This window comes from Protopterus annectens, chromosome 10.part0, assembly GCF_019279795.1.
Source record: "Protopterus annectens isolate FY-2018-M chromosome 10.part0, PAN1.0, whole genome shotgun sequence".
Lineage (NCBI taxonomy): Eukaryota > Metazoa > Chordata > Ceratodontiformes > Protopteridae > Protopterus > Protopterus annectens.
The window spans coordinates 131,100,550-131,116,874 of NC_056744.1; the positions used below are offsets into that span (position 1 = coordinate 131,100,550).

The 16,325-nt window shown below is 34.8% G+C and overlaps 1 protein-coding gene across 2 annotated transcripts in view; it reads right to left on the minus strand.

The window, feature by feature from the left end:
• The window catches only part of PRKCA (protein kinase C alpha), a 2,412,375-nt gene that overhangs the window by 113,000 nt on the left and 2,283,050 nt on the right, over positions 1 to 16,325 (minus strand). For both annotated transcript variants that reach the window (XM_044085102.1, XM_044085103.1), the window contains one exon: positions 2,381 to 2,488. In XM_044085102.1, the coding sequence (XP_043941037.1) occupies positions 2,381 to 2,488 (108 nt within the window). The remainder of the gene's footprint in view (positions 1 to 2,380; positions 2,489 to 16,325) is intronic.

Below are 16,325 nucleotides of genomic sequence, written 5' to 3' on the forward strand. Positions count from 1 at the left end.
TTTCATCAATGAGGTAAAGAGCTATGACAACATTAATGGATACTGTATAGATTGATCAGATATTTTATCTATAACATGACAGTTTTAAGTTATTCTTGCTATATACATACACTATCCAATGATAAGGAGCTGATATCACACCATGCATATATGTATTCATTTATTCACTACATGAACATATTTATTGCTTTTATCTATTTATTTATTTAGTTATTTATTCATATATATTTCCATATAATCATATTGATGCACATTTTTATATATTTCTAAGTAGTCACTTATTTATTTATGTGTTCTTTATTTCATTCTTTATTCATTGGATCACACATAATGTTGTATATAATACATATAAGTATAAGGTTTTAATTTGTAAATTTGTAAATATAATATATTTTATATATTTTATATGGTCGTTCATAGATGTATATACCCCCTATATCTATTGTACATGTATTATCAAACATTAGTGAACATCCCGTTCAGAGTCCTGCACATGTACGATGAAACATGAAAGACAAGATAGATACGTGTATTATATACATTTATACATTTATATTTATTATCTACACGTTGCAAGTTTCTATATATATTGATCTTAAGAGCTATATTGAGAAACGCTATCTAAAACAGGATTATTAGAACAAATGTAATGGTTCTCATTGAATGAGGGCCATATAGCGAGATGGTGTAAGATAGCTTTAAATTAAACAGATAGCCTGTTAATTAGGTATATTAATTGTTTCAATTATCTTATTAAGTAATCATGCTTTTGGTATATAAAGTATGGGTTGTGACTATGTTTTAAACATATCTGAAGAAGCGTGCATTGGAAGCACGCGAAAGCGCTCATTTTCCTTGGATTTTATGTGAAATAAAAGTTTGGTACCGTTCGTGGTGTTGGTCTACTTCTTCTACGCTACTTCCATTGTTTTTTGTGGTCGACCAACTTTGAGGGAGAGGTGTTTCTTCTTTTTTGAACCCTTTACTTACTTAAGTATCTCAAAAGCAAAACTTTTTTTAACTAGTGAATTTGGAGCAGCACTCATCTGCCGGAAGTAAAAAAACATGGTTAACTACAATCATGACTCTTGAGATTTCCTTATTTAACCAGCTGTACTATCTGATGATTTGACTGAGATTCTACTAACCAATTTTAAACTCCAAAACAGGTAAAAAAGCTAACATCCAGCAGGCCACCAATGATAGCAAAGGTTAAGGTACACTGAAGGCATGCACCAAAAGGCTAGACATGCTCAGGTAAAAAAAAAAAAAGTTTTTGCAACTACACATTAGGATACTTAAACAAATACACCATGATATGCTACACAGCTTCAAACAAAAAATCACTGATTATGCAAGCAAGCAGAAATCCTGTTCATCTTGCCTTTGTAAAAACAAGACAACAACAAACGCTGTTCAAAACAGAAACAAACATGTCCCATCTGCTGCATCAAAATCCAGAGAAAGAGACTAGATCAACTTACTATGAGTGTAAGCAAGCATATGCCTGGAGAGGCAAACATGTACAGTTTACAAAAGGGAGGTACAGGAGGTAAAGTACTACAATTTTAAAGTAACTCAAGGGAATTTATAGAGTCAGTACCTTTCTTCAACAACAGAATCAAGCAATAAAAAATATTGTGTGAAGATAAGTGAACTGCTACAGGAACAGTTTTGCAGAATGATGGTTGTGGATACTTGAAGCAGCCAAGGTAACAGTAAAAAATAACAATGGCAGTTTTAATAAAATAAAATAATAAAATGAAGTTCATATGAAAAGTGAAGGTGGGGAAGGAAATAAACTGTTGGTTAATTAGGATGCACGATTTATCTGTCAGACAGGAAAATGGTGAGATTAGATGAGGACCGCAGCCCTTAACGTGCCATCAGACTTTTTCCATGGATTCTAAGTCTTACATAGAATGAGTCTTTGAGCAATAATGCAACTTTTTCTTTCTTCCCCTGAGATAAAAACATTCCGTCTACTTTTCTTATTATACCTAGCAATCGGTCAAAATCTGTCTTTCTAATTGACATCGGAGCTAAACATGCCAGGAATCAGTATTTAAAAAAAAAAATCATCTTACACAACTGCACTACACATAAAAAACATATCTATGTCTATTACCTCCAAATAAAAATGGCAAAGACAAAATATTTATCAAATACCACAGAACAGTTCCAGAATTAAATATACATATACATACATACACATTCACAAATGCATACACATATAAATGTGATACTCTCATGGAAATAAATTTTACTATTTGTTGTTGTGCTAGTATTACAATTAAAACATGGTGTTTCACAGAAGAAAAACACTTTTTTTCCAAAAAGATATCAGAAAGATAATGTCTAAAAGGAATAAAGTATTTACCCCTTTACAGATGGAAACCGCTTCTTTGGACATTGATTTCGGATAGGATACATTGTGTTCCATGATTGACTGGAAAAGTTCATCTTCATCTTCACCATCAAAAGGAGGCTACAAGAATAAATCCGAAAAATTAATTTTATCACTTTAAAACTAAAAAAAAAAAAAAAAAAAAAACTAAAGCCTATTTAGAAAGTTCAAGATGTTGATTTCTACTGCAAATTATAACAGTCTTTTGCAGACAAACAGCACGATCACTTGTTTATTATTGATCTTTTCCATATCCCACGTAATGCTTACTTGCACAGTAACTGTAATCCATATATTTGATTTGCTGGATAGTGGCTCAGAAAGTGTAACCTAAGGTAGAGATATGAATGTCTGGTACACACAAAAAATCCATACATTCAGTACAGTGAATGAGTTCAGCACATAATGACTAAACTCAAAAGGAACTGCTGGCAGTATCTGGAAAAAAACATGCAATTCTCAATTTCAGACCCAGTCTGATGTAGAAAGAGTGTATGGCAGGTACCCTAACATGAGCTTCCTGACAAGAAGAGCCACATCTGCTTTTACTGTATAATGAAACTTCTCTAAATAGATCCACTTAAAAAAGATATAAGCAATCAAGACCATTCTATAATTAGGGCATCTCTAAGCCAGCCTGGCATTTATTTTTGTTGCACATGCAATGATTTAAGTTGTACATTTATTTACACCTGCAATTGCCAGGCGTCACCTACATCCTTTAAAGACATATATTTAGTGCTGTATCGGTCATCTCATGACTAGACCTGTGGAGCTTTTAGAAATGTCCTCAGAATCTATAGTGTACTAGGAGCTACCCAAGTGGCTTTGCATTTGCTGATCCAGCAGCAGTGTGATCCACAGTGGGAATTATAATCCTATCTATAATGTTTAGTACACTACTGAGCAGGCAGATGTACTCCACAGTAAGACAGAATAGCAGTGAACTCAGCTCTCGTCACTGCAGCATGTCCATCTACAGTGTGTGCAAGGTAAGACGCACAGCACGTCAAAAACTATGCCTTATAGACAATGACAGCTTCAGGTTTCCTTTCTTGCTGGGGCACAACAGCTAGTTGATGGGGCAAGTTGGACATCAGGAAACCAAAAACAATACAGTGCAGAACGCATTGTAACAATTAACATGTAATCTATTATTAGACTTCAAAGGTCATTTCCCTATATAAAAACAATAAAATACACAAATGACTTTACACATTTTACATATTGTGGCAGTATACACATCACAGAGGTTTACTACATTTGTTATGTTCAAGGATTATGGTTTAAATTAAGTATTACTTTGCTACAATGTAACAAATCAAGTTGGAAGAGAACAATATAACACAAGTGGATAGATGAAACAAAGTCATTTGTACCCTAGTAGAAAGAGAAAAAGAATCTCATACCACAAATTCCAGAATAGCAATTTTTTCCTGTTTTGGACTGCTGTCCATTAAAAGGATAGGGATGACATGATGGAAATCATAAAATATTTTTTAAATACTGCACATTTTAACAACATTCAAGCCAAAGAAACACACAGATTCCCACTACAGACACTAGTAAATAGCAAAAGTACTTTAAACATCTACATGTCTATTACAATGGTGGTCAATTAACTAGCTAACACCTACATGGTTTGGAATGTCACACTTCTAGCAGCCTACACACATCCCTGTATTTTGCAGCATTTTCTGAAAACTCAGCCTAAAAAGCATAAAGTAAACAAATGCAAATATTTTGTGAACAAAACTATTATAACTGCACAAACAGCAATGTTATCAGAAAAAGGTATTTTTTTACAGTGATAATAGTCAATGCATTCATAGTCTTTCCATAAACACTATATTATAATATACACAAACCCAGAATTATATTTTGTGCTAAACCTTCACAAACAAATTGCTATAGCATGCAAACTGTAAACCTACACATATATTGTCAGAACACTTTTGTTAACCAGAACTAAGTTTTCACATGACAGTAAGAAATTCTTGAGTGCATGTTTATTGAAACCTGTACAGAAATATGAAAATATATACATAACTATATAATTAACAATACAGGTACTGCTGAATATTATTTAAGATGTGCAACTTACAAGTGCAAGCATCAATGATAGTTTTCTTCAACAGCATCTAATGTTTCACCTACTGCCATGCAACAGTTTGTCATTCACATGGTTTATGAAGAATTAAGTACATATAGAAATATTAATTATTTTCATAACTACTAATAAACAACTAGCAATATTTCCAGTGCAATGTTTCATAAATGGACATTGACAATACATTTTCTTATCTCCCAATTTGGCATTTCACACAATGCCCCTCAACAAAAGGCTCAGTTATGAAAATATGAATATAAAAATAAAGGTATTAATAATAAGTGGCAATCTTAGTGTCACTTTGTTAATAGTTCCTTAAACTTTCTAATGCTGCCTAGATGTTAAGTTACACAATTAAAGAAGCCGGACCCAAAAAAGGGTCTGGACACCATAAGGAGCTATGGGTGTTAACTGGAAATATACAAAAAGCACTATAAGCATCAATGAGTTAACAGCTCCTGGATTGCAGACATAGCCTTGACACTTTAGGAAAAATGTGCCGGAGGGTCCACCAGCACTTGAAGGACTATGAACTGGCAGACTTAAAAAAAGATTTACATTTCAGCTACTTTATTTTGGTGAGGGTATGTAACTACTGTTAAGAAGTAACAGCTGTGCCAAGAATGAAAATCAGAGAAATTCAGACAAAACAGTGAAAAAAAAAGAAAGTTGTTAGGTTCCAGATGCTGTGCAAGATATGCCAGTGGCTCACACTACTGACATTCTAATTTGCATGGCAGCATAAAATAATTGCTTCCTTATTTTATATATGTATATATACACACACACACACACACACACACACACACACACACACACACACACACACACACACACACACATATACACGCTCATATAAAAAGGGCTTAAAATGGATTATGGCACACATTAATATGGAAGGTCCCATTAAAAATAAGAAGCACTTCTTGATTTTGATGCATTAAAATAGCTCAAAATATGACAATAAAATGAAAGAACTGACATACAGAGATAACTATAAATAATCACTTGATGTTAAAGTTTTCCACCCTTCCACAGAAAGACCAGTGTTGAAAAAATCAAAAGAGTGCAAATGGGACAATATGAACCACCTAGCACTCTGTTCCTGCTCTGTAAAAATAATACCAGCAGAAATATTTTAGACTTGAATGTCTTGGGATAGCACAAAAAAGAAAATGCCTGATCACAAAAATCCACTCTATTTTTTGTATATGTGTGTGGGGAGTGGCAGATTTTAAACGATGTATGTATGATTTTCTGAATGTTATTATAACCATATGTGAAGAAGTCTCAACTGAGAAATGAATGCTCATTTGTAGTTTTAATGACTGACAAAATTAAAATTAGAATCTTCTGGTGAAATGTACATTATTACTCTACCATCCATATGACCAAGAAAAAAGTAATTAAAGAAACTGCATCCATAGTCGACTTTCTATCTTCCAGATTTTAGGAGGAAATGTAGTGTTCCACATTAGGAAAAACATGGACCATTTACTATCAGCCATGATGGAAGCTCACAGAATTGTTAAAATGTGTTATGTTCTTTTGATGCCCATTCTTTCCATTTGCTTGCCATAGCAGTCACTTGATTGCCACAATAAAGTCAAACAACCACCACCTCCCCCTAAAAATAACAGTCGGTTCTAGTGAGCATCAAGCAGTCAAACAATACAAGTATGAGTAAGCTAAAAAATCACGAATACCATGCCACCCATAATGCCAACAAGCAAAAAACATAATGAAACTATAGCCCTAGTCAAACTTTCATCTTCAAAATATGGAGTACTGCACCATCTCACATATGGACCAAATCTAGGAAGAAAGCTCACAATATGGTTAAAATGCAGAATTTATTGAATTTATTACTTATAAAAATGTATTTGGTAGCAAGTCACTTTTTTAAAGCAAAAAACATCTTTATTGAATTACCACGCATAACATAAATTTATATAAATGAAAACAAACCATACTGACACATTTTCATTTGTAAACATTATAAGTGATTTATAATCTATATAGTCATTGTCAGTCAAGTATTAGAAAGTTCATTCAGTTCCTGCATTCCCTTAAACCTCATTCTTCCTCCAAAACTATATCCTGCATCTATTGTTCCTGCAACATCCCTCCTCTGGGCCAGTAATCAAGAGCCTGAATCCTCACCACTGACACTAGTGAGTGATGTTCATTTGGAACAAATATAGATACACATAGTATTTCCAGATACATCTCTCTGCACCAAGCACAATTTCCCTTAAGAGCACACAGGGAGCGAACACAGTCCTGGGTCTGGGTTTCTCTCTCTCTCTCTCCAAGCCACAATAAGACTCCCCACTAGCAAAGCTATAATGTTGAGTCCTCAGCCAAGTGTCTCAGGCCAGTTCTTCCACCACCCTCTTTGTGAAACCAGTGCTCTGTGAACCTGCTCCAAGTAGCTGACGCACAAACTCTTTGAGATTTGATTTTCACTCACACATGCACACACCTGGGAAAGGCTGGGACAGATTTACTAGCTATGCCCCTCTTCCCAGACTATAAGGTAGATACGCCCACCAGAACACTCCAAAGCCAGCTACTCTAAGGCTCTTACAAGGGTACACAATTATACTAAGTAAAATTAATAATACAAATGATATTGTTTGACCAATGCAGTAAGGCTTTCAGGAGTGTTACCAAATAAATACAAGTACTCTCAAAGGTTAAAACACTCTCTGAAAGACCACCAGCATTTAAAGGTTTAAATATATTTAATAATAAACAATAAAAGAACATGAAATACTAAATATCTATTTACAATAAACACCAGAGTTTCAATCAAAGAAAACATTAAAAATAACACAGATAAATAGATTTACACAGATACAGAAACACAGTACTTAACTAATCTCACTATATTTTCCTGTCTGATCCAAAGAACTACTATTCCATGGTTACTTACTAAAGCAAGGCAAGATGATGTGGGTAAGTAATCCTTCTATGTCAAGTTCCAAAAAACAGATTGGTCTGAGACTTCTCTCTCATCTAGTATTAAAACATCATTTTAGTCCTGAATTACAGAATGACATCACACACATCTGGTCGCCTGACTTCTGGTTCCCACATCACCATTTTTACTAGCAACCAAACCAGAATCTAGCACATATGTGTCAATAATACATACACACAGAGCTTTGCTAAGATTTGTTGCAGCTTCAGAAAGTCATAAAACAATTTGACACTTCCACTCTTCCAGAATAGCAATTAGTTCTCTGCTAAAGACAATACACAAGGTTTTCTAGTACAGACCTTTTGCCTCTGGCTGCACTGAGAACTGTGAGATACAATCTTTATGGCGTAAATTAAGTAATTTAATTTCAAACTTTTTCAAAGTTAGCTGGACGGAGAATAACCTCTTCACTTCCAGTATTCTCTGTTACATTATATGCATTTCAATAGTTACCATAAAGTCGGACATATAGGTATACTTCTTTTCCCATCCAGCAGGACCCACTGTTGGCACATTTTTTTAACACAAGCAACCTTACAAATACATTTTAAACACAAGCACGTGTAGAAATCAGTTTGATATACAAATGACATATAATTCTTTACAAAACTCCAGCTAGCTATGCTGACATATGTTACGCATCCATTGCCCTACTTCTCCTGGCATAGGTGGCAATACCTCACATTGTCCCAGTTTCCACAATTCCCATTTTTTCTGTGTAATTTGCTCCCACATTTCTCATACTATCCCAGTTCTATTTGTTTTATCTCTGTTACTGTTTTCACAGCTTCTAATACAGTTGGTTTAGACTTTGATTTCCATTTTCTAGCAATTGCTTTTTTAGCAGCCATCAGAGCTAAACTCAACAAGGCCTTACTATGTATAGGCAATTCTGATTCTGTATCACATCTCAAAAAAAATAATTTCCTTAGTTACACCAATTTGCTCACCCAGTATTTCTGAATGAATAGTCTGCAGAGAATTTTTAAAGTTTGTCAGCTCAATCAACTCTCAAAATATATGTTCCCAATTACCTCCTTCTTCTCCATCACATCTCTTACATTTGCAATTTACCCAAGGAAAAATTATTTAGAGTCTGCTTGGGGTATAAAAATACCTATGCATAAACTTCCAAGCAAAGATCTTAATCTTCCAGACTTTGTTGCATATGTGGGAGCTATACATATATCCTCCCATTGTCTTTGTGAACTGCTCATCTAATCTCTCTTCCCAATCATTTCTAACCTCCTCTGATTGATTCCTACAGTTATCATGTGATTTTTATCTGTCCTACTAATTATCCATTTTTAACAGCAGCTTCTGTTCTAGATTCTACTACAAACTCTATCAGTGTTGGTTGGTCTTTCATTTAGGATCTCCCTATTTATTTTTCTTTATTATGCAATGATATCACTCCTTGATAGGGATGGCAATCCCTAGCCTACAGTCCAAATAAATTTTTGGCCTCTTCCTATTCTTTTACCTTTCCCCCTCTAATTATTTGCTCCCAATACCTTGGTTCATTTGCTAGTTTTCTCCAGTGAATTCCAGCCTTCTCTTGCCTAGTCTTTGTACCCCTAATTGCAGTCACCCCTATTGGTAGAACATCCTTTCTCCATTCCCATGTTGGCTTAGTTCTTAGAATATTTTCTGCTAATTTAAGAATATAACATTCTGTATAGTTACTGTTATTCTCCTTAAGAATCCATATCCAAAATCCCAGTCTCTTCTTGTTTCTTGAGCTTCCCCATGTTTCATCATCATCCCTTTTCACTTTGACTTATAACTTTTTGCTTTTGCTATGTAAAGGAGCTACTATGAAGCTCTGAAATAGCCCTTCAAATGAGGTAATCCTAAACAATCTTGTTCTACTGGAAGGATCAACTTATCCTACTTGACTCGTGCCTTTTCCTCCTCCCAGGTAAAGTCCTTCAACTCTTGATTAATTGCTATCCACAACATCTCCTCTAATTGATAAAAATATACCTGACCTGTGTATAAAACTAAAGGGATTGCAAACATTTTCACTGTTTGTACCTTGCTATCCACATCCATAAAACAGGCCTTCGAATTTCTTAGTTTTGGCATTACCTTTTGTTTAGTCTTTTCCCACATAGCCTTAGCTGCAAGGACAGAATAATTTTTAATCCATTCTCCTAAGTGCTTCATTTTATCATGTCCCCATAAACATTGGTATTGCTGAACCAATTTGTGTGTGGGTACATAGTTTACATCTATTGCCTTTGTTTTAACTTTATTAATTTTGTATCCAGAAAAGACTGAAACTGTGTCAGAATGTTCCACAGCACTGAAATATCCTTTCCTGTTTTTATCATGTATAGAATAATATCATCTGCAAATAAAACCATTTTTTCTTAATTACCATACCAATTATATCCTTGAATTTCTGAATCCCTTATGTTCTTTGCCAATGGTTGTAAATATTAAGCAAATAACCAAGGGGAAAGAGCACACCCCTGCTTTGTTCCTCTGCTCAAACAGAAATCAGAGAGGACCACCCCCCATTTTAATTTTCACCTCCAATCCCTCATACACTCTCCTAATCAACCTTATAAAATTGTAAGAGAATGCAAATGCTTCCACGTACCCAGTCATTCTTTGATCACCACAGCACTCATTCAGTTACAATGTAACATTTTCCTTTTATAGGGTTATAGGCAAGTACTAGGCAAGCTGCCCTTGTGGGCCATTTTAACCCTAGCCTATTCCTTTTTAGTGTTTGAATTAATTGTTCCCATTTAGGGTGAGGTCTTACCCATCCCACAATCAATAATTATATATTACCCGTAGTGAAAATAACTGGGAGCATACCATAGATAATTTCAGGGGACATATGCATGGGATACTGCATTTAGGAGCTGCCTCTGTCTATTAGCAGTACAGAGGACAGTTCTTGGGTACATTTTTCATTACCCATCCATAGATTCAAGTCATGCTTGAATATGGCAAGGGACGAGCTTTGTTTTACATGGATAGGGAGTCTGTTCCAGGGCAGTGTTATCCACTGTGAGATATATCTGTCCCTCTGAATTGTTGTTTTGGTGTTGCAGAAGAGGTGCGGATGCTTAGAATGAATATTTATTGTGCCATTTGAATTATAACATTCTGGATTTTGTCAGTGTAATCAAACATCCAGGTCTTCAAACATTAAAGACTTGAGATGAGAGCAAGCTGTAAAAGTCCAGCCCTCCCTACAACCAATTAAAAAGCAATTTCATTGTCAAAATCAAGAAATGCAGGTAAAGGTTGGCTACCCTGTTTGCTGGTTAACTATTTGAATTCTGGTACCTGAAATAAATCTCAAGTTGTCCTGCATCATCAGTGAACACAGACAAAACAACACAGCTGAATTAGAGACTTTAAATTTACATCTTTGCTAAATACTACTACTATTTTAATAGATTTCACTTTTTAAATTAATGTCCTATTCTCTTCTAGCATCTCTAGTTAAAAAGATTTCATTTGCAATCAACTTTAACTTTCCTCTGTATCTCATGTATTATTACTTCATTCATAGGATTCACAGGAATTACAAAGCAACTGAGTCGTATGACAATTTACACCTTGTCAACACCCACCCTTAGACTGTACTTCCTTTTTCAAGAAGAGAGAGGCCAATCAAGCCAGGGATGAACTTGTGACTATCCAATTCAATCATTCACTTCCTGTTTAAAAGAAGACAGTATATCACATTGCTTTATTTATTGCAAGAGTCTATTCCATAGATAAGGGAGGTACTCTGTAGTGAATGCATCTTACCATAGCATTTTATTTATTTACAAATGAAAATTTAGATCCCTAGTTTTGGCATATGTAGGGCTACTTGATCTGTGAAATTACAAATAATCCAGGGCTACTAGATCCTTAATGGCATGGAAGCCAAGCCATAGATCTCCCCTCAGAAATCCATAGAATATTGAATAAGAGACAGGGCTTCCAGTCTCTTCTAGCATATGGTTTTTAAGCTAGTGATTTTCTTAGTTTAGAACCTCTGGGGTCTTCCTAGTTATTTGATGCATCTCGTGAAGTACATCCTGTGATGTCCAGTTAATATCCCACTGAATTGCCACCAAACAATATGACATCCAGATAATATCCCACCGGACTTCTAACAATTGATGTGACGTCCCTTACTATCCTGGGTCAGTAACAAAGGAGCTTCAATCCTCACTACTGACTCCAATGTGAGACTGTCACTTAAACAGGAGTAATATTTCACAATTTTCCCCTAAGAGCACAATAGGAACATGCTGTATAGCCTGGGACTGGACTGTATACTTCTGTTCACCCCTAATGCAACTTCTTATTGCACACTTCAGAGCAATGTGTCCCAGTTTAAGAAATCTGATACACTCACACTTAAATAAATTAAATCTCACACATCCAAACACTTCTGGGAAAGCCTGACATATATTTCCAGCTGTGTCCCTTCTCCAAAATAATATGGTAATGCTGCCACCAATCAGTCTTTTCATGCCCTTCTAAAGGGGTGTCCAACTATGAAAATTAACTATTAAAACAAATAGCAGCAAATATCCTAAGCAGCCAGGCTTTTGGAGTGGTCCAGGAAGTTATCAAGGCAAGTATAAGCACTCTCAAATCACTAAAGAAAAACATTGATTGTCCAGCCACAATTTAAGTTAATAAAAAATATTTAATATTGAGCAAAATGATTAAAAATATAAAACAGTAATTCCCAATAAATAAACGGAACTCAATCAAAAGTAAAATGAAACCAATACTGTAGGATAGAGATCCAACATTCAGAAAAACTAACTGATCTAGCTGACTAGTTATAATTTCCTAACTAACTAAAGAACAATGTCCCTGATTGAAACTAAATTACTACAACAGACCAAAGGCAGGCTTGCAGTTCTTGGTGAGTCCTTTTTGGGTATCCACTGCACAGTACTTCTGGGATCAACTGACAGCTGTAACTGACAAGTGACAGCAGCAGGCTCTTTTAAAGACTAAACCAAATAGTAAAAATACTCCAAACTGCCACAACTCGTAAAACTCGACTTTAATATAAATGGCGAGTGTATATTAATGCTTCATCAGACCAATATAAAACAAAACAAGCAAATACAATTTAAAAAGCATATAACCCAATCAAATTCTCAAGTTAAAATCACATGATACAAATCATTCATTCTTTTTTGTCAATCAGGAAGTCTTAACATAACCAACATCACTTATACAGACCCAACCTCTAAAAGTTAATAACATGATTGGTATATCAGCAACCGATCATGTAACAGAGATGAACACCAATGAAATCATGTCTAGATGCCAATCCCTCTGAATTAATGCCATAATGGGCGTGATTTCAAAACAGGCTTCAATGAAACCCTTTCATTCAACCCTGGTTCGGCAAATGCTTTTAAATGTAGAATCCATTCCTGTTATGCACATTCAGTTTTATTTTTCAAGTCACCTTCTCTCTCATTAACATAAACAATTTCCAACACAAAAAAATTAAAAGCGTGTTGTAAACCACATTCCAGTACATGTTTTGCTAAAGCATTCATCTCTTTCCCCTTTGAAATATTATTATGATGCTCTAAAATTCTATACTTATAAACTTGGCTCATTTTACCGATATAAAATGTATTACAGAAGGAACAAGCTGCATAATAAACAACATTTTTAGTCCAACAGTTAGCAAAAAAATCCAATATAATCTCAAAGCCATTTGTTTTATGTATATAACATGTACAAGTTAAAAGATAGTTACACACTGAGCACAAGTTACACTTAAATGTGCCTTTACATTCTGAAACAGGATAGATGTCTTTCTTTTGATTTCTACAACACAGCTGCTGTTTTAAGGATAGATTATTTTAAAAGTAAATTTAAGTTGTGCATCTACAACCTTCCTAATATCTGGATCAGCTAACAAAATAGACCAATGCTTCCTAAAAATATTGCAGACAATATTTACATCATTAGAAATATAAGAGGTCTATTCCTAACAGAGCTTATAGACACATGCCAAATCTCAATATTTCTCCTAGAAAAGTAGGGTCTCCCTTATCCTTCTTAGTTTTTAAAACTTCAGCTATACAGCATTCAACTTCTAAGGTGCTGTAGCCCCTATCTACAAACTCAGCTTTAAGACTAGAGAAATCTTCCTCAAGATCAGCATCATTGTCATGAAGTCTCATGAATGAAGAAATGGCCTTTCAGTACATTTTTAACTTACATGACCAGGGTGCATACTAGATTTATGTGAGAGGGCATTATGCTTAACCTCTTTTTTATGTAAACTAGTCCCAAGAGATCTAAAATCAGTTTTGCTCAATGTTACATCAAGTAAATTTATACTATCTTGGAAACTACTAAAACTAAATCTTAGAAAACTAGTTCCATGTAACATCTTAATGAACTTATCAAGTTCTTCTTCTGTGCGTCCCCAGATCATAAATATGTCATCCACAAAAAGTTTGTAAAAGTGAATGAGATGTTTAAAAGAATTATTCTTCAATACCTTTTCATCTTCCCAAAAGGCCAACACAAAATTGACATAGCTGTTAGCACATGCTGTGCCTATCACTACACCTTTTTTTTGCATGTAATAAACAAACATGAAACCATTGTTCTCCAAAATTAATTCTAATAATGTACAGATCAGTTCTACATTGTTCGGTGTTAAGTCTGATTTAGTAGTCAAGAAACTCCTCATACTGTCTGTCCCTAAAGCATTCAGAACAACAATGAATAAAGATGCTACAACTAATGTAACAAACAAAACATTTTTTGACATATCAAAAGAGGAAGCCCATTCAAAAAGAGCTTCTAAAAAATCCTTTGTATCTCTCAGCACTGTGGTAATACTATCAAGGACGGGTCTTAACATCTTATCTAGAGAACAGACTTAATAGGAGGTGTAACAGAGCCCTTATGAATCTTGGGAAGCCCATACATTAATGGTGTCACCAGAAATTCAACAAAGAAATAATCATATCATTCAGAAACAATCAAACCTCTCAGCATTAAATAATAAATAAAAGCATGAACTCTGTCAACATATGCTTTCACAGAATATTTTGCTATGCACTTTTAAGTCTCTTCATCATCAAGTATTGTATATATGCTTTGTAGATAATGGTGCTTGTCTATCACTACAACACATCCACCCTTAACTGCTGGTCAAAATTTGAGATGGATGGCATGCCGAAGTTCATTCAAGGCAGATCTTTCCTCAATAGTGAGATTATGAAATTGTGCTTATGTGGAATAGAGAATTGTTTCCGTATATCTTCATCAGACATAATAACAAAGGCTTCAACAAATTGTTAGATACAGGCATAAATGTACTAGGTTTCTTGAACCCAGGTTCAAGATTCGATTATTCTGTAAACAGCAATGACAAATATTCCTAGCAAAAAGTCTTAAGTCAGTCTACACTTCAGTCAAATCAGAAGCTTCACTAGGAATAAAACTGAGCCCTTTATTAAGAACGGATATCTGATGTTCTGATAAAGCATATGAGGAAATGTTAAAACACTAATTTGTTCAATGCTTTTTCCTTGTTTTTGTTGGGCCCGATTGTGTGTATTGAACACACCCTCTCCTGATCCGACTCGGTGAGCGACTCTTCCTGAAGTCCTGTTCTATGGGCAGTAGACCTGATAACAAAAAATCATGTTTATTCAATTCAACTACTTTAGAGGTAGAAGCAGAAGGTATTGTTGTCAAGTTCATGGCTGTATTCATAGAGGGATTAACAGCTTCACGAGCAATATTCAAGATACTGTCCAACTCAAGTGATTGCTGCACTTCAGCAGAGGGACCTGTGCTGTTAGCTCACATACTCTCAACATCTGATGTCACTTCTTTCCTTAATTCAAGTGGCCATGAAAAAACATGGCCTTTCTTAAAATCATTAAAGTCACATTGCAATTTCCTCAGTTTTAAAGCCTGCATCCTCTTTTCATAGCTGGCCACATTCTCATACACCTCAACTAGACATAGTTTAAATGTCTCTGAAGTATAAGTTCTATATAACTCTTCCTGCAAGTTCTTAATTTCAATGGCAAGTGTCTGTTCCATCAAATAAAAAAATTCAATCAATAACTTAAGATAATTAATGCCTAATTCAATTTTCAATGCCTGCCAGTGTTTCAACAATTCAGGCTATGTATTCCCATATGGGGCATTTTAAGTATATGTAGGCCTCATGGAATAGCTTTAAAATGAATGGCAGCCTCAAAATGTAAATGCTGCCATTGATAACGTTTAAACTTGCAGAGATTATTTTCCAGGTCATTTAACTTCAAGTAAAAGGATTCACTTACTGTCTCTTGTTGTACAGAATCAGAACCATGCTCTTCCAAAAAATCAGATGAGAGAAATGGATTCACGTCAACATGAAGTAGCCACTGTAAACGATCAAGTTTAGGAGCCTTTTATAGACTAGCCTGTCAACTGTTCCAGTTCTAATTTTCATTTTAATTTTTTTAAATTCAACCAACAGCTGTTTTCTAAAAGTTCGTTCCTGTCTTTCAGCTTCTGACAGTAACACATAGCAACTGTCAACATTCTGATGACATCATCTGTGATCAGCTGAATCTGAGACAGTTTGCCATTAGAATCTCTCTCCACAAACCTGCACAGTTAGAAATGTAAAAGGACACTGTTCAAGTCTTTAAAACATTCTGTTCAAACAGATCATAAATCAACATCTAAGAATTTATTTACAATACCACAGCTAGTCACACTAGCATAGAATACACGATAACCAGAAATTACATACAAAACTTCAGCCAAGCATGCCAGCACACGTCTATATTACATAA